We start from the raw sequence: 17,622 nt of genomic DNA, 5'->3' as shown, positions 1-17,622 counted from the left end.
CAACACTGAGATGTTACTGCAGCACTACAAACTGGCCCATTAGCTAACTAGAAAAAGCTGTAGAAGATGCAGCTGAAATTCAAGTTTCTTAAAGGTTATGCCCAGTATTTTCATCCTTTCTGACCCTGAAAGGAATCTTATTTTTCCCAGTGAAAACAGATGTATGAGGAAATGAGAAAAACTGCAGAAAATGTTGTGAGTTGTCCTGAAATGATCCAAAAGCCTGTTGTTGTTTCGTAGGATTTTTCCCCTGACATTCTGCCCACTGCACCTTCCCCAGTACTAGCAGCTACTAAGAAAAAGACAGGACATATTCTCATCAAAATCTAAGGTCTGTTTCCAGTTAAGGATGCTGTAAAACAACATGTCATTTATAAAATCTGATGGAAAAACCCAAAGAAAAATTTAAAGACAGGCTGGTTTCTTCTCAGAAAAATAAATGTCAGTCTATCTCCACTTTTTCTTCTATGTTCAGGACAGGCTGAGGAGAAAAGAGGTCAGATGGTTCTTTCTGTCTCATGAGCTGAATGTTCCCCTTATGCTTGCACTAGAAAATCTCTTGTAGATAGCAGCACCTTTAACAAGCACACTGAAGCAGTTAGTGAGATCCAATTATCTCTTTCAGGTTGTTTTTAAATATCAACACAGTTGCCGAAAGACCTACCTATATCCATTGTCTACCTGACTTATGACACCCAAACCACGCGCCAGATTGCTTTGTCTCAGTTCTCTGTTTACCGCATCACCTCTCCCAGCCTGCAAGCTCTGTGAGCTGAGTTGCTTTTTTTTATCCCCTCCTTTAGCAGCTGGCAAACAAGGCCCCGCTTTGACAGATTCATGTGGATAACAGCTTTTAGTCAAAAAGATGATTTACAAATTTAAGTAAGTTGATGTTTCCTCACTAAAAACTAAATCAACATGGCTTTGACTTAAAACACAGTTGTTTCAACAAAGCATTTGCTTCTTAAACAGCAAAAGAAATGATAGGATATTTAATTCCCTGATTAAATCCAAGAAGTGGTAGATCCAGACTGATTTCTACTTATGTCCTGAGAGGATCCAAGTCTCTTATGGCAGCACTATGGCTTCTAGGCTACAGGATAACCAAGTCTCACAGTGTCTTGATGTTCTTGTACAATTTTATACAAGTTAGAGTGGATTGTATAGCAGAAATCCAATATATTCCTGCCTCTGTGTATTTGCTAACCACCATACTAGGGAGCATTTGTAATTTCTTTCTGGCTCAGGAAATACATGTTCTATCCTGTAGGGACACAAGTCCAGTGGGACACACTGTGGGTGTACTGCCCTTTCTTCCTAACATACTCAAAAGTGCTGGTAATTCAATGGGAATGGATTATGCAGCTCCACCCAAGCATGGACTGAAACTGTATGAGGGATTCCCAGTTTCTGGGCAAATGCATTAACCCCTGAGTTTAGAAAAGGGAAAAATTAATCCACTCCCAGAAAAAAAAAAAAACACCAAACCAAACGAAATCCCAGGAGTAACTACTTAGAAAATTTGACCTGAATTCATAAATAGTTTTGAGATGACCTAAACACCATTTTCCCAACAAGCTTACCATTCACCAGATTTTTTCCCTCCTGACTTTGCAGGCCAGTTGGCTCGTTTGAGGTCCCTCACTATAGGCATTAAATAACAAACAAGATTTTCTTTGTATACAGCTCAGATAGAAAGGAACTCACTATGGGATTCCTTAGTCCACACTTAGAAAGCCACAGTCTGGTTTTCGGGAGTGACCATCATCGCAAAATTATCACTATGAGGAACACAGCAGACAAAATGGCCACAATCATCCTCAAGAACAACATTCTCCCAAGCTAAAGGTCACAAAATGCCTGACAGAACTGCCCTTTTCATAAGTCACTGGAAATATTAAAACTCCTGAGAAAAGTGGGTGACACGGTATCAACCTCAGATAAAAAGCAAAATGAAAGGGCAGCTAATTAGAGGTTTCGCAAATATCTAGAGCAAATCTAGAGCAGACCTCAGCCTGTGGAGAGCAAATGCTTTCTGATTACCCTGTGATTGAGACTGCAGCTGTGGTCACCACCACCACCACAAAGGACTGACCATGTTTCTCTTCCCCCTCCATGGGCACAGTCCAGTCCCAGGAACAGCATTCGCTGAATCTCTTCACACTCATTTTGGACCTTCACAAGGGAGCTCTGCAAAGGATGAGGCGATGTCAGAGCAGTCTGCATTAAAGATGCAGCAAAGATAAAAAACTCATTGGGTAAGCTTGGCACGTTCTCACCAGGCTGCTCAGCACTGGGAGGTGGATGCTCTCAGCTAATGGGGCCTGACAGGCTGAGCAGCCAGAGACATTACTCAGACTGGGATGTGTAATTAAACCATAAAGTGTATCTTGATGTGGCTGCTGGGGACTAATTACAGGCCTTGGGGGATGAAAAAACATAAAGCTGTGAGCAGCAGCACCTGAGACGTGTGATTAAGGAGGAAATCACAGGGTGTGTTATTCTTCTGGTTAGCCTGGTGCTGATGGACCAGGATAGGGCCATCCACCCTCAGCCCCATGGGGAGGCCTCTGCCCCTGCCCTTTGCCATCACCTTGAGCCACCACCCACAGCAAATGGCCTCAGATGGAGGCGTGGGGCTTCTACGGGACTCAAAGAGCAGAGGCTTGGGGTGCACCTCACAGAAACCCATATGAGATCCCTTGTGGGGCTGCTGTGGGACTGAAAAAGCACTGGCTTGGGCTGCACCCTACAGAGACCTCTCAGAGACGCCCCATGGGGGCTGTGAGCCCTCTGCAGCGCTCTCAGCCCCTCACTGAACTACACACCACTTGCTGCCCTTGCTTGGAGGCAGGAATTCTCCTCATTTCAAGGCTTTTATCACCTGAAAGTTTCTTCTGAGAGTCTATCAGTGTAATTAAGAGGTTTTTTTCAATAACTTCCAGTTGTTCCACGCACATAAACAAAACAGCCTGAGGGCTGCACAGAAACACTGTGGAAAGGCAATTGTGTGTGTGGCCATAGCTCATGTCTGCCTCATCTCTGCAATGGTTTTTATCACCCCGACAGACTCAACCCCCACAGCAGGTGGAAGGGGGAGTTGGGGCACCCCAGGTCCCAGCTTGCCCCATGTGGGTCAGAGCTCTGTCTCAGGTCAGCCTGTTTCCTGTCCAACTAATCCAGGGCACAGTGGGGAGAGAAATGCCAAAACAAGCATCTATGAAAGGCAGGTTAAAAGCAGACTGCAGGTTAACCAGCCCTCAGGGACATCTGTGACTTAAGGTGAGGAATCTGGTGTGAATTGGACCAAAACCCCAACAGATTCAGAGGGAATAGACCCCAGTGACATGCCTGAAAATCTAGAGGGTCCTGGGCTACTGGAACTCTTCTGGGGCAATTTATAGGGGAACCCTGCTGGTGCAAGGATCCAAGAGCAAACCTGTGCCTTTCCTGGGCTGAGAAGAAATTGCAAAGCTAAAAAAACAGGATTTATTTCACTACTTTAATTTTATTTCTACTTCTACTATGATATACAGAAAGTGACCCATGGTGCTGAGGAGGGCAGGGGAGCCCATGGAAACTGAAGTACTGGGGGAAGATGTTGGATCAAAGCTAATGGAGCAAATGATGATGTGTGTGAGGATGAGCTGTCCTAAAAAATCTTCAGAGCTGCTTTCTTTAACCTTCACCAAAGAAACCCATTCCCTATGCCAGCTGTGGTATTACAGCTCCAGCATTCCCTGTTCAACTCTGTCTGGGCTGTAACATAGAGGTCCTGTGCTAGCATGGAGAGAGAGGCAACTTCAGCCAATTTTTAGTAATCAGGGGGATGGTCACAGTAACCGTCCATGTTAGCTGCACTGTCACCTCACAATGGTTGGCATACTCATGAAGCCATTATTCCCACACACATATCACCACTGATGAATTTTGTGAAAAAGATTAGAGGTAAAAAAGGCTGAGGGCCATAGCTGATGTTAGAGCAGGGTGCTGTTTTCACTGTGTCACAGCTCAGCTGGAAGCTTGCAGCCTGGTCTTTCCATGGAGCTTGGCAGCACAGTCACTTTTATGGACCCATGCTTAAATGGAACAGTTTGGCCTTCAGATGCAACAATAGCTTACGTGCAGGACTCCCTAAAAGCGCAGGTCCCTGGAGAGGAGCATGAGGATGTCTACAGGAATGAGCTGGCTGTGGCCCGAAGCAGTGGAGCACATTCATGTAATCCCTTATAGACCAAAGAGAGGAGTTAATCATTTTCCAGGCAGTGCTTCAAATTGGATCACAAGGGATATCTGTGAGGATTCCAAAAGAAATGTTCCTGATGGTCATTAGTGTGTTCCCAGTGACGTACAAGATGCACACGCGCACCAACAAAGCAGGAGCTAGCCTGGAAAAAACCCAGCTCATGTGAAAAGGTGAACTTACAGTAAATTTCATTGCAAGGGACTCATTCATTTCCAGCACAAATAATGACTCCCACTGCTCTTCCACGTGTGCTCCCAGCAAGGGGTGAGGGAGCGGGATGCAGGGCATGTGTACAGCCCAGCTTCCACCCTTGAAAACTCCAAGGGGCCACGCTCTGTTTCCATAACACTTTTTACATGCTTACTTTTATGGGTCTCTTGATGACAATCTAAATCCTGCCTGTTCTTCAATAAACCATTAATCTTCCAGATAGAGTTCAGGGAAGTTGCTGTGTAGCAATAAAATGCATGTTTCCAGAGCCCAGAGGGAACAAAAAGGAAAAAAAAAAGTGAAAGGGAGAGACATTGTTTCTGAAAGACATATTCCTGGCTTGCAGGGGTTGGGGGGCATGCAGGGTTATCTCCCCAAATCCTACCTGAAGCCTGTCCCTCCCCTCACCACAACCCGATGCCACTTTGAGTGTACCATTTAGGAGAAGGTCCACCCTCCAACATCACTATCAGCATAACAAAGGGGCTGGTGACCCCTATAGCTCCCATGCTCATGGCCCAGAAGTCTGTTGTGCGTGGTGCCAGCTGGACTGTGCTTTGGTGAGCAGATACCAGCTGGGGAGTGTCAGTGATCATCACTGCCCCTGCTAGGCCTGCCTTGGAGGTTGGTGGGGACAGGGATCTGCCATTCCCCACCAGCCAGCAACTTCAGCAGCTAACTCACATCACCCAGTTTACAGACTTCTTGCTGCTTTTGCAGAATAAGGCATAAAATATCTCTTCTTCATCTTCAAATGACTTCCTTCAGTGTGCTGAGGGAATAAGTCTCACAGAGCCAGTGGCATAAAAGCCATGAAGTCCCCACACTAAACTTGGTTAGTCCTGTCCTGGGTTTGCATTTGAACTGGTGACCCACAGTAGAAGTTACGAATTCTGTGCCCCACTTTATAACAGGATAAATGAACACAATCTCTTGTGCTTCCAGGCCCCTATAAAATTGATGGTAACCATATGTCAGTGTGTGTAGCTGGTAGGAAAGCACGTACTGCGCTACTCAAAAGAGATGGTAGCAGTCAGCATTAAAAAGTGCCAAGGAATAGAAAAAAATCAGGTTTAACCTGACTTAAGAGCCTTAAGCTATGTCTTTTATGCAGTAAAGAAAAAGAAGGCAAGGATAGGCCTGAAAAAATAATTTCCATGGGCTACAGTCCTGTAGAAAAATGATAGAAAGTAGGGAAAAAAATAGGCACATCAAGAACACACATACAGATATAAGTACAATTATTGGACTCTCCCAGTTCAAACTGACACAGCTCTCGACAGAAAAATGAGGGAAAATTCACTGTCTGTCTAGACACCATAAATAAATAAGTACAAGGACTCAGAGAGCCTAGGACTATTACTCTCATCTTCTGAGTTTCTGATACTTCCCTGGCACACATGTATCTCACAAATATTCCTATACAGGACACTTTTAGTCCCAAAGCTCTGTCTATTCTATATGAATGTTTTGTACTCTTCTTTCCACATGAATATAATGCTCTCGTTGTTCTGATGATAGTACTTCAGAAGACAAACTAAAGGTCACAGAAGAGAAGTTGTGGAAAAAATTCTTTTCACTGACAAAAGAAATCCTGGGATCTATTGAATGTTCTTCATGAGTTTTATTACAAAACTAATGCATAATGAAGTGTGTAAATGTCTACACAAACAGTTAGTACAGTACCTATAGATCACCTGAAGCAATAAAAGCCTTGAGCAGCCACCTCTAAGGCAGCATTTTTCCTTCCATTGCAGCATGATGAAGGTCAGCCCTTTCAGCAGCCATTTGCACCTCTCTGCAGAAGTGAGCTGCATGATTATTTTAATCTGGTCTTGAATTCTTGATGAATATAGGAGAAAAAAATCTTTACAGTGAGCATCCGAGATACATGTCCTGGCCAAAGAGCAGCTAATTAGATATGACTGAAGTTAATTATTTCTAACACTGAGCAGATAGACCCTGGGATGCAGAATGTGACAGGGCTCTTGCTGCTGTTTCGTTTGGTGGAGGCACAATGAACAGTTTCTCAGTAAACATGGGTAGGTGTTACCATCACATCATCCACTGGCCTCAGTGTCATTTCTTAGGGGACACTCACCCTTGTAACAAAAGTCAGCAGCATCCTTTGGTGTAAAATCCTGTGCAGCTGATGAAAATTAACACATATGCACTCCATGCACATCTCCCGAATTTCCACACTGCTCTTACAGTGATGAGTGAGGAAAGTCAGATCTGGAGAAATGTCCCAGTGGTGCTTGGGCTTTCAACAGTCCCAGCACTGCTCCGTGCTTCTACAAGTGTCAGGAGTGCTCCCTGTTTCCCAGTACAGTGGCAGCACAGTGCTTGCAGGCTGGAAAGCAATTACTGGCACTCGGTGGATGCTGCTGCTGACAGGACTGGCAATTGCAATGGGTCATTTTGTAGCATCGGATATTTGTAAGGAAAATTATGGAATGTGTTTTCCATTAAGGCCTTGAAAGAGGCACCACTGGGGCTCTCCTGTGTTATGTTCAAGGTAGACTGTCTGCTGCTGTACCACTCCATACATATTGTTAAATAATAGTAGCAGCACTGGTTTTTCTCTTCCTCTCTCATCTCTTACGGGAAACCTTGTTTGATCAGTTTCTCCTGTTCTGAGGAACGAGAAGAGGGATGTACATCCTTACAGGTGCACGGTTTATATCTCCTCCTGAGGAAGAGGAAAGACTGAGCTTTTGTGTATTGGCCAGGGTGGAATTCAAAACTATTTGCATGTCTCACATCCTCTCACCTGCACTGTTTAGTTGATGATGTTTTCATTGCTGGGATGAGACACAGCTGTCCCAGGGAGGGCTAGGCTAGGGGCCAGCCCCACAGCAGGCTGCTCCAGGTCCACCATTCATAGGTAGGCTGCAGGGAAACTCTTTAATTTTGTGGTTCCTTCTCCAAGGACAAACAACTCTTCTGCCTTTTCTCACTTTTCATCAGAGCTCAGCACTCTGAAATTCTCAGCGTAGTTATCTTCACATTACCCTTAGGCAGTGAAGGTGTGCTCTTCTTTACAGTTTATAAAAGGGAGACTTATCCAAAGCATGTTAATTTTCCAGAGTACCACAGTGAACCTGGAGCTGAAGGGGGAACTGAATTTAGTCTCCCATATCCCAGAACTACTGACCTGCTCTCCAGCTCTCAGTGAAGCAAAAAGTCTTTTTAACATGGCTTCTTATGGGCCTGAGGAGGGATGAGCTGAAATATTCCAAGTGCTAGAAGTTGGCATTTGTTGCCAGTGGCTACTGTTGCACCTAGTAGTGTTAAGGAGGGCAAAAAAGTTTGTTGTTCCTAAGTGAGGAAGAGCTTTGTATTTATCCTGTATCTTTCATCTAAAATTCACAAGTATTTATTATCTATCAGAAACATCTCATATTTTCACAGACAGCAATATAAGTAGCATGATAATCAAGAGAAGCACAGGCCAGTTGAACAGATTTACTGAGGGATAGAGCTGGGAACATAGTCTGTAATGGATCACCCAGTTGCCTTTATTATCCTTTTTTAGTCACTTATTTGTGTGGCAAAAGCCTCAGTCTAACCTGGCCTAACCTAAACTAGAACCCTACCCAAGCCAAACCAAACCAAATTAAACTTTGAAAAACTGGTGTTCATTGATTTTTTGATTACTTTCCATTTTCTAGCCTAGTTGAGCTGGTTACAGAAGTGTCAATACACTAAGAAGGTGCAGCTGGTTTTGGCTGTACACAGTAGGAACTGCAGAGGCGTGTGAAAATGGAAAAAATACAAAAGTAAATCAACCAAATACACAGAGGCAAATATGATCAGTGCGTGAAAACCAATAGCCTAAACAATTTTACTTTTATGCCTCCTAGATCCAACTGTTAACTCAGGAAGAAATCATCTTCCTACTAGGACAACAAGTTCCAAAAAGATGATAACGTGACCATGGTAAGTCAACAACCGCAGAAGAGCATCTTTGCTCTTCTTTTTTCTCCAACTTTGCCACAGTTGCACCTGGCACATACAACTATTCTGTGCGGCACCTACTTTGAGCATCTCTGAGAATGCTCATTTTTCACGTGGTGGGGACTCCTTCCATCTTTGAAATTTTCCGATGAAAATTAAAGGCAGATGGTTTAACCTCTTGGTTGAAATGGCTGTGATAAAAGCGTGGTCTTCATTGGGGACCTGTGTACCCCTTGTCCTCAAGGGGTACACCTATCCTTGTCCAGCCTCGTGCTCTGAGGGCCTAGAAAGAGAAATGACTGTTAGAATTTATCCGTTTCTTTCCTTTCCAACTCTTTGAGAATTGTTTTGATTTTTTGGGTGAGCATGGGCACTTGTCTGAGAAAAGGACAGATCCAGGGATCCCACTGTGAGAGGGCCAAGCTAAGGAGGGAAGTTTTGCAATGAGTTGCAGCACATGAGGCTCCTGGCACTACCACTATCTGTGACCTGTGCTCTGGTCCTGGGAATGCAGATTCTCTCTTTAACCTTCCTTCTCTGGTTAACTCTCCCCTGGTCTAGAGCACAGCCATGCTGGGAGAGCTTGGGAGATCCTGTGCCTGGGGAAGAGACGAGTTCTGCATTCCGCCTTCAGTTATTCAGCAGGTTTGGCCTGTTGAATGAGTAACCTCACAGATGTGTCTGAACATGATGCACTGGTAGGATTTAGGACAAGCCCTATCACAGATCCCAATGTGGCAACCTTGAGATCTGGCACTTCTACTTACAGGAGGTCCTGGAGCCAGCCCATGTACACAGGCCACATGTGGCCATCTTCTCCTTTCCTCTCAAAGGTGGTACGCGTTAACAACTGCAGCAAATGTATGAGGTATAGCACTGCCAAGAAATGGGAGCCTAACTGCTGCGTTCTTTTAAGGAAAAATGCATTTGTAAAAAAAATCACCTCCATTCAGTCAAATTACAGTCAATTATCATGGCCTTCAAGCCAAGATCTATTAGCTCTGAATCTGACTTGGTTAACTGAAGCACACTGGAAATGTCATTCATTTTTGAAAAAAGAAAAAATTATTACCTTTTACTCCTTAGTAGTCAAAAGGATTTTGAAACAAGATTAATGGGAACAATTTGTTTTTCTTCTATCTTTTGAAGATTAGCAACACTTCTTTTATTTTGGAATAATAGCTACCTGGCAGTCTGGGGTCACTGGGCTGTCTTCAAGGTATCATTGCATTCACTTGCACATGCATCTAGCTTTTATATCTAAATTTTCTGGTTTGCTTTTTTTTTTCCCTGTTGTCATCAAGATACTGATTTGGACAAAGACAAATGCCTTGGGACCAAGGCAAATACGTGCAAAACTATCCACATGCTTTCTCCAACCCCACAACCCAAGGATAGCTCCATCACAGTCTGCAAGAAGGTAGCCACTTTTTGTGTTTAGTAGCTCATTTCAGTGTAAATAGGCCCCAAAGCATGCAGTGTTTCCCTTCATAGCAGCTCAATTTAACACAAGAAACCCCTGGAATAAGCTACCTTTTTGATCCATGCAGCAGAGCCGTAATTTCCATTTGGTTCTGTTTTTCCTCCTTATCACCAGTGCTGTCAGAAGTTTCTTGATTCATTGTTGTGGCAATGGAAACACTGAAACCGCAAGCCAGTGGCGTGGGTAAATGGGGAAGATGCAGCGTTGCTGACTGACCCTCTATCCCAGGACACTGCGGCTGTCCCGGGAGATTGCACTGCTGTAGGCAAACACAGCCTGGCTGATGGGTAGCTTGAGGTCCACAGAAGCTTGTGACCAGGCCCCAGAGTTATTTAATAGGGAGTGAATGAAGAGAGCAGAGCACAGGGGAGCCTGTTTTGTGGGAAAGTGAGCAGATATAACTTTATAGCAATCTGGTTTTTGAAACAATCTCAAATTACCCTGTGCAAGCAGGTCTTAACCAGTGCTGGTGAGTCTGTACACATAACAGATTTAGGGGAGTGCAAAGTTGCCTCTAAATATTTATCCCCTATATAGGGAGGCAAATTCTGAAAACCTCCTCTCTACTTAGTACTGGGAATGACAGAGCAGCAGTGAGACCCAGGGTCAAAGCTTGTGACAAAGCCAGCTGTGTGCCATGGCCAAGTAGTGGAAATCCAGTGGGATCAGAGATCTGTGTTAGATACTTGTCCATAACCTCAACTCCAGCCCACGATTTGCTACAATGCAAAACTAACCCCAAAACTCAAAATGCAAACGTGTCCAGAGGCTGAATAAGCAATACAAGTTTCCATAGCAGTTTTGCCAGCCTCCCCCAATGCCTCCCCAGCACCCCCAAGTCTTTGCAGAAGGGAATCCCTGTGGCCCTGTTTTCACACACTCACGACCTGAGCGTGCTGCCCAGTGTCCCAACAGCCAACAGGGACCAAAGGTGGATTTGGAGCACCTGTTCAGCCCTGCAGTCATCCCACAATATTGCAGTACTGTAAAGCTCAAGGAATCATTTCAAAAAGTGGCTAAGAAAAGGATCCTGTAGGAATTGTGCCCAGTCTCGTTACTGGAAATCTATTTGACGTAGTGAACGAACATGGAGACTTTTCCAGGAAATGTGTTTCTTTATTTAAATAAAATTAGTGCCAGTAGAAACAATAAACCTTAAATACATGAGACAATTATATACAACTCGATGTTAGGAATTATATACATCAGTTTTTTACAGATACAAATACATTTATACCAAAAGTAAAGGACGAAGGAGAAAGCAATGGAAAATGTGACAACTTGCGCATGTCAGTCTCATTTGGAAAGTTTCAGGATTCAAGTGATTCCAGGCAAAGTGCCAAACTTAATTTGGCTCCTTTCAAACTTAAAACAGCCCCTTTCAGAGTAAATCTACCAAAAAGCTTTATATGGTCTGATCCAAAGTTCAGTGAAGTCGATGGAAAAACTCCCACCGGCTTCAGTCTGCCCCAAATCAGGCCCTTTCTGAGCACAATGGAGCCTTTGTTCTGCTGTGGTTAGAGAGAGACAGCGATCCCTGATCCCTACATCACATTAACCCTCTGAGCCCTTCCCAGTGGCAGCAGCACAGCAGACTCTGGCTTCAGTTCATTTCTGCCGTTCAGCATCCATGTTTTTCAAGCTGTCTCTCAAGCTCTAATGCCAGTGGATAAATCACAGAGCTATTTTAGTGCAGGAAATACGTGGAGACATTTTGCAAGTATTTTGCTGTGCAATGCTTTAGATTCAGGCTCTTTAGCCCTCATGCTTCAAAACTAATCAAAACACTGTAATAAGTTATTATAAAATATAAGGTATGATTGAAATATTAGTTTTCTTCTTTCAAAAGTGCAATAATTTAGCAACAAATTTCATGAGCATTTAAAAAATGTCACAGTACCATTAAATTGGGGGGAGGGAGAAGCCTGTGGTGGTTTTAAATACTAGTTACTAATAGCTTTATAGAAATGCATGTGTCACATGCAAGCTGATTAAAAAAAAATGTAACACAATGTTAAGCTACACTGGCTTAAATAGAGCAGAAAGTCTAGATTCTTTAAAGATGCAAATGGGTACAATTTTCCTGACCTCGAATGGAGAATTTAACTCCAACGGAGAAGCACAAAATGTGCCCATCCCTGACTAAGCTGATAATTTCAGTGGGGCCAGGAACTCACCCTTGCCAGGTTAAACTTCATTTAGAATTCCACCTATTTTTCAAGGGGGTGTAACAGAGCAGCATCTGTTTGAGCCTTTCTACATCTTACAGCTGGTGAGAAAGATCTTTTAACATCTCCTTTAAGTTACAGATCTTTGCCTTTAGTGACCAAACGTACACATCTTTAAAAAATAAAAAAGAAAAAAATGAAACCACCTGTCCTGTTAGGAACTCAGTCACAGGCTGGATTGCAGCAGAAGGTGGTGAACCTGACCCGGCCAGTACAGGTATAACTTAAGCAAAGACATAGATAAGTGTCATGGGTCTGAAGTCAGGCTTTACAAACTGCACAGGAACTTGGTGCCTCTTATTCTGCTTTGTCTTTCATTCTTTCTGTACCTAAAATCAGCCTCCAGCCATGCTGCAATCTCCCTTCAAGTACAGCATCAACAAGTTTTCAGCTTTCAAGACCTCACTGAGCAAATGTGCTGTTGGCTGTGGTTTGTCATAAGAAAAACACAGTAAGAGTATTTCTAGTCTATCACAGCTTTGTGTGAGTGAGCATTACCCATCCTCTTTAAGAAACAGGCATTTGCATGAGGGTAACTTCCCCAAACATTTCCCAGATATTTACAGAATTCTGAAATATGCAGAGACATGCCACTAATAATTACCTCATTAGAAAATACATATATATTCACCATGTTCTTAGCTTTCATAGTAAGAAATAATAATGGAAAAATTAAAATTAAGCAACCCAATTATGTGCAAGTTACACTTTGAGTTGGGTACCACTGCTTCCTTGTCCTGCCAGCTCTTAGGAACAGCTTGGGCCCAGGAGCACAGATACCTGTTCAGAGTTCATTGGAGAGCAGAGAAGTAGAGCCACAAGTTCTCAGTGGGAGCTCCACTTACGCTTTGGCAGCTGGTCAAGGGAGCCCTGCGAGTGCTAGGAGTTCTTATGGATGTTTTCCACAGAACCCTCACTGCTCTCATTGAGGGGCGTTTCTGACACTTCCCCTAGTTCAGTATCCAGCACTTCCTCCTGGATGGTGAAGTGCACGTCTGGGGAGGAGGACTCGGAGCTCACGCTGCTGCCTTCCATGGAGCAGATGGCGCAGGACAGGGATGGCACCATGCTCTCCTGCAGCATGTTCAGCATCATGGGGATCTGCACAGATTTCAGCCCTGCTACGGTTGGTAGAGGCTTTACGGCTTCCCCCCATTCTCTCTCCTCCTCTTTATAGAGCAGAAGCAAATGGGATGACTTCTCTTTTCTTTTGGATTTCATGTAGCCAAGCATTATTCCTATCAGGAAGATCCCATAGAAAGACATGACGATCAGAATGTAAAAGTACTCGTTGCTGTTGTTCTTCTCTGTGCTGGGGGATTCAGCATCAAGCATAGCTTGGGTCACATTTGCATGGTCCATCTTCAGCATGGAAAGTGTTTTACCACAGCTGAAGCCTGGAGGAGAATGTAAACGGATATGTAAGATCAAACTTCAGAGCAAAGGTGTAAAAGAAACATCTGGAAAAAGGTTACCTCAAACCCTTCATTACTCCTTGTAAGCTTGCAAACCCCACACCTGATTGAAGCTCCCAGTCTATTATACCTCTGCATTACTACTGTAAGTGAATGAACTCTTATTCAGATACAGAAAACATTCAAGGAAAGAAAACATATAATATTAAATTATCTTGAGTTCTATGCTGAATTATAAAACACCCAAGCCACATGATTAAAGAAAAAAAAACTATATAGAAAGACCCTACTAGGCACTTAAACATAGTTTTGTGCTACTTGATCATGTTTCCATGGTGGGCGAAAGTTAGAAGTATTATTTTGTTCAGTGATGCAGGAAAAAATAATCAAAAAGCAACTTACGCCGGTATGCAAACAATTCCTCCTTTTGCAAAGCTCAAGAGACCTTTCCTCTACCAAATGCCGGGTGCTCTGAAAACTTTCCTCTGCTGCAGTTGGAATAAATAGCTCTCAAGAAATGTTTCATCACGTGTTTTAGAGGCACAGTTTATAATAGTTTTGTGTTGGAGTCAACAGATGAACTTGAAGGATTGCAGTTCAACCCACTGAACTCTTAACAGCTGTGAAAAGAAAAAGAGTAGGGAATTCAGATTTTACTCTTTCCTAACCAGTTCCACACTAGATCTTTCAGCTTGTGAATCTGTTCCTTTAACATCCCAGTTGCTAAATCTGACCTCTTACCCTGAGAGCTGCTACACAGAATGGAAAACCTGAAGATCATTATTCTATGTTTGTCATAACATATAGAAAAAGACACATGTGAATTTTATATTAGACACTACCAAGTTATTTACATGCCTGCTATACACAGTCTTCCACAAAGAGATGGAGGAGGAAACAAGTTATTTTCTTTGGTCAGGACTAGAGACAAAGCTTTAGAAAGTATGTGCGGAACAAAGTGGTGACTTTCAACTTGTGCTGCAGCTCCACTTTGCTGCAAGCTGTGGGGCGGGGGAGAGTGTGGGCCCTGAGTCTGGAGTGAGTTTTGGATGGAGGGGTGCTGGTGCCACCTAACTTTGGCCATCAAAGCAGCAACTGTGGGATTTGGGTTCCCCACATAATCAGTGGAAGGGTGCAGACTCCTCCAGAGAACAATTTGGAAGTCCTGAAGTTTGCAGCACCTTTCTGCCTCAGTAGAAGCAGCCAAGAGTTAATGCTGTCTGCATGATGTTATGCCTAAATAGAGGCCAGGGCCACTGAGTTAACGATGATTTAAGTTCTAAGGGATGTTACCAGTTCCTGGCCAGAGGGATGCTCTCTGAATGACTGCTGGAGGCTGCTGGGCTGAGCAGGAGACCTCCCAGCCCCCTGGATGTTCCTTTAACTGGGATGTTAAAGGAACAGTTCGGATGCAGCCTGTGTCGAAGGGCCCACAGAGTTCCCAGTCATCAGCTCCGTGGTACAGGAGGCTCTGAGACCCATTTCCAACACGTAAGCAAGAGTCCAGGCCATGGGAAGAAGGAGGCCCAGCTTGCACCTTAGGGATTTCATTTCCTTATCCTCTCCATCCCCTTTCTTCACACACAAAGCCCAATTAGTCAGGCCCCACATGTGAATGTCACCCCTTCTGCAAAGCTTCAAGGATGTTTATGTAACAGAACACTCCACTTCCAGAAAGCAGTAGACTGGTGCTGGAGTTTCCCAATGGTAGGTCTGGGTTTTTTTTCCCTGCAGTCACTTGTGGATTCTTTGCATAGACAGCAAATTCTTTTCCAAACTCTGCCCTTACAATCCCTCTGAGGTAAAGGCAGATAGGATTAACCTCTCTTCACATGTAAGAAAAGGCAAGAGAGAGAACTTAAGCAACTTTAGACTTAGTGGAGAATTCGAGAAAGGACAGAATTGTATCTGTGTTTGGAACTGGCGTTTTCCATCATTTCTCTGAACAACTCCAGAACGAAAGGAAAAAAATTACACTAGCCAGATTCCCTTCTCTGCACCTTAAAATAGAGGATACTCCCTTTAGGATGTTGGTTTTATCTCCCTGCGCATTCCCATGTGATAGCTCAGGAGCTGTTGATGTTGCACTAACGTCTACTGGGATTTCATCTGACAAAATCTGTCTGCAGCACCAGCTTGCCAAGTCTGAATTCTTCTTCCCTGTTCCTGACAAATTACCGAGCAGGCAACAAGACCATATCAACTGTAGGCTAAAGCAGGACCCAGAACAAGTCTCTGGATTTTCTAGTTAACTTTAGGGAATATTTACTTCACAACTTTCTCAGCTCCATGTGATATCTGCCCCCCACTTCAGATCTGGAAATCTGGGGGTTGAAAAATTAAAGACAATGTATCAGGTTTTAGCAACACCTTCTCATGCAGGACTTTCACAGACTGGTGAGGAAGTGCCTCACATTGCTGGGTCAATGAAAAATGGCTCGGCACAAGGAGAAATCCTTTTTCTCTGCCCCTGAAAGTGTCTTGGGTCCTGGGAACAAGACCACCTAAAGCCTGTCCTGTTGCCTCTTGTTATCAGTGGCACCACTCACCTGGACACAAAGGCACATCCAGAGGCACGGACACACCACAGCTCCCAGCAGTGAGCCAGCAGAGCAGGGGCAGACCAGCTCTTCTGTAGGTATCTGCAGGTGCAAATAGAATCCCTTATTTGCTCCAAACCCTTGCATTCTTCACGTAGGTGAAGCTCTGTACAAATTACCAAGACCAACTGGAGCACCAGGTACATTCACAGACTTATGCAATTCCACAGAAGTTTAACTGAAAGATGACTGGATTGTGTAATTCTGCAGAGTTACTGACGAAAACTCTTTGCAACTGTGTTTACTTTGGCTAGCTGATGACAACATCTCTTCTCCGTCTGTTAGCCCATGGTTCTTAAAAACAGTTTAATTTTAAAAAGGCCTGCAAGGAATTCCTGAGCCTTCTATAGACATGAAGAGGAGGGATAGCAAGATACTGGGGAATAACCACATGAAAACATATGCCACTTGCTTACTGATGCCATAAGTCAACTTTCTCAAGCTGTACCCTGTAGAAAATAAGTTTTTGTCTAAAAACCAGACCTAGAAAATTAAAAACTTGAGCTTTTAGTTTCATGTTTCAAAATTATATTTGCTGCAAATTATATTGTAAAGTCATTGATCACAGCAAAATCTTGCCTAATTTGAAGTAACTTATTTTTAAAGTTAAGCTTACTAGCTACTTCTTTTGTGATGTCTCTTTCTTTCTTCCTTTCAGATCAGGTTTTTTCCCTGAGCTTCAGAGAATTTTCCCTGAAATTTCACTTACACATCTCTTATGCCTCTCACATGTTCCTCTTCTTCTTTTCACCCATCCCAAACAAGGATATAACATTTAAGAATAATCCTCATGCTGTTGCTACCACCTTCCATATTCATCCTTTGGAAAACATTCAGGCCAATAAAGCAGAGCAACAGCCAGGCACTCCAACAATGAAAAGGTCACAACATAGTTGTTGATGCCAGATTTTTTTTCTCAAGGTCCCTGTCTCCTAGAGAGCCTTTTGTGGCAGCAGCCTCCATCACCAAAGGACACAAACATTGAGGCTCGAGGCATCCCATGGGGCAGGAATTCACAACATGGCTTAAGGGATCATATAATGTGAGCCCTTTCTCCAAATAAAAATTTGAGGACTGTCAGGAAACTGAACAAAGACAGAATCTATTATGAAGACAACATGAAACCTCCTTAGAGACCCAGATGACTCTGCAGGCTGCCATGGAAAATATATGCCTAACCCTTCATTACAGCCATAATCTATGGTTTGATGCTGCATTTATCTTTCTTGTCCCAGTTAGTGAGTTAATAAAACTAAAGACACCAAACAATTGTTAAAGGGCCAGATCCTATGGGAAGCTGAGCCTGTTTGAGGAGTGTCTGCTGAGAGTATCACTCTAAAGAGTACCAGAGTGTGGGCACTTTTAGAGTTATCATCTGAAAAAAATAAAATGAAAAGAGAAACAGGAAGGATAGAGGAGTTGGTTTTTTTTCTTCCTGGATGTGGACATTTAATGGAACTAATGTTTGGTAATTTACTGC

The 17,622-nt window shown here is 43.5% G+C and overlaps 1 protein-coding gene across 2 annotated transcripts; it reads right to left on the bottom strand.

Moving 5' to 3' along the window:
* Positions 1 to 11,054: 11,054 nt before the first annotated feature.
* KCNE4 (potassium voltage-gated channel subfamily E regulatory subunit 4) lies at positions 11,055 to 17,397 on the bottom strand. Of its 2 annotated transcripts, XM_042042363.1 has the most exons (3): positions 16,092 to 17,397; positions 13,945 to 14,162; positions 11,055 to 13,524 (listed from the first exon to the last, which is right to left on the bottom strand). In XM_042042363.1, exon 3 carries the CDS (start codon positions 13,496 to 13,498, stop codon positions 13,007 to 13,009), a length of 492 nt encoding a protein of 163 aa, XP_041898297.1. In that variant the 5' UTR covers positions 13,499 to 13,524; positions 13,945 to 14,162; positions 16,092 to 17,397; the 3' UTR covers positions 11,055 to 13,006. The 2 variants fall into 2 exon arrangements, with proteins under 2 accessions (XP_041898297.1, XP_041898298.1); XM_042042364.1 differs by lacking the exon at positions 16,092 to 17,397 and having other exon boundaries at positions 13,945 to 14,268.
* Between the last annotated feature and the right edge of the window lie 225 nt (positions 17,398 to 17,622).

Source organism: Corvus kubaryi, unplaced genomic scaffold, assembly GCF_017639235.1.
Source record: "Corvus kubaryi isolate FWS band 111438036 unplaced genomic scaffold, C.kubaryi_AGA036_p1.0 37397, whole genome shotgun sequence".
Classification (NCBI taxonomy): domain Eukaryota; kingdom Metazoa; phylum Chordata; class Aves; order Passeriformes; family Corvidae; genus Corvus; species Corvus kubaryi.
The sequence above is the reverse complement of the archived record's forward strand: the minus strand, read 5'-3'. Positions and strand labels throughout refer to the sequence as shown.

Coding starts and splice junctions, on each gene's coding strand:
- KCNE4 (XM_042042363.1), bottom strand. CDS start 13,498: ATGCTGAAGATGGACCATGCAAATGTGACCCAAGCTATGCTTGATGCT.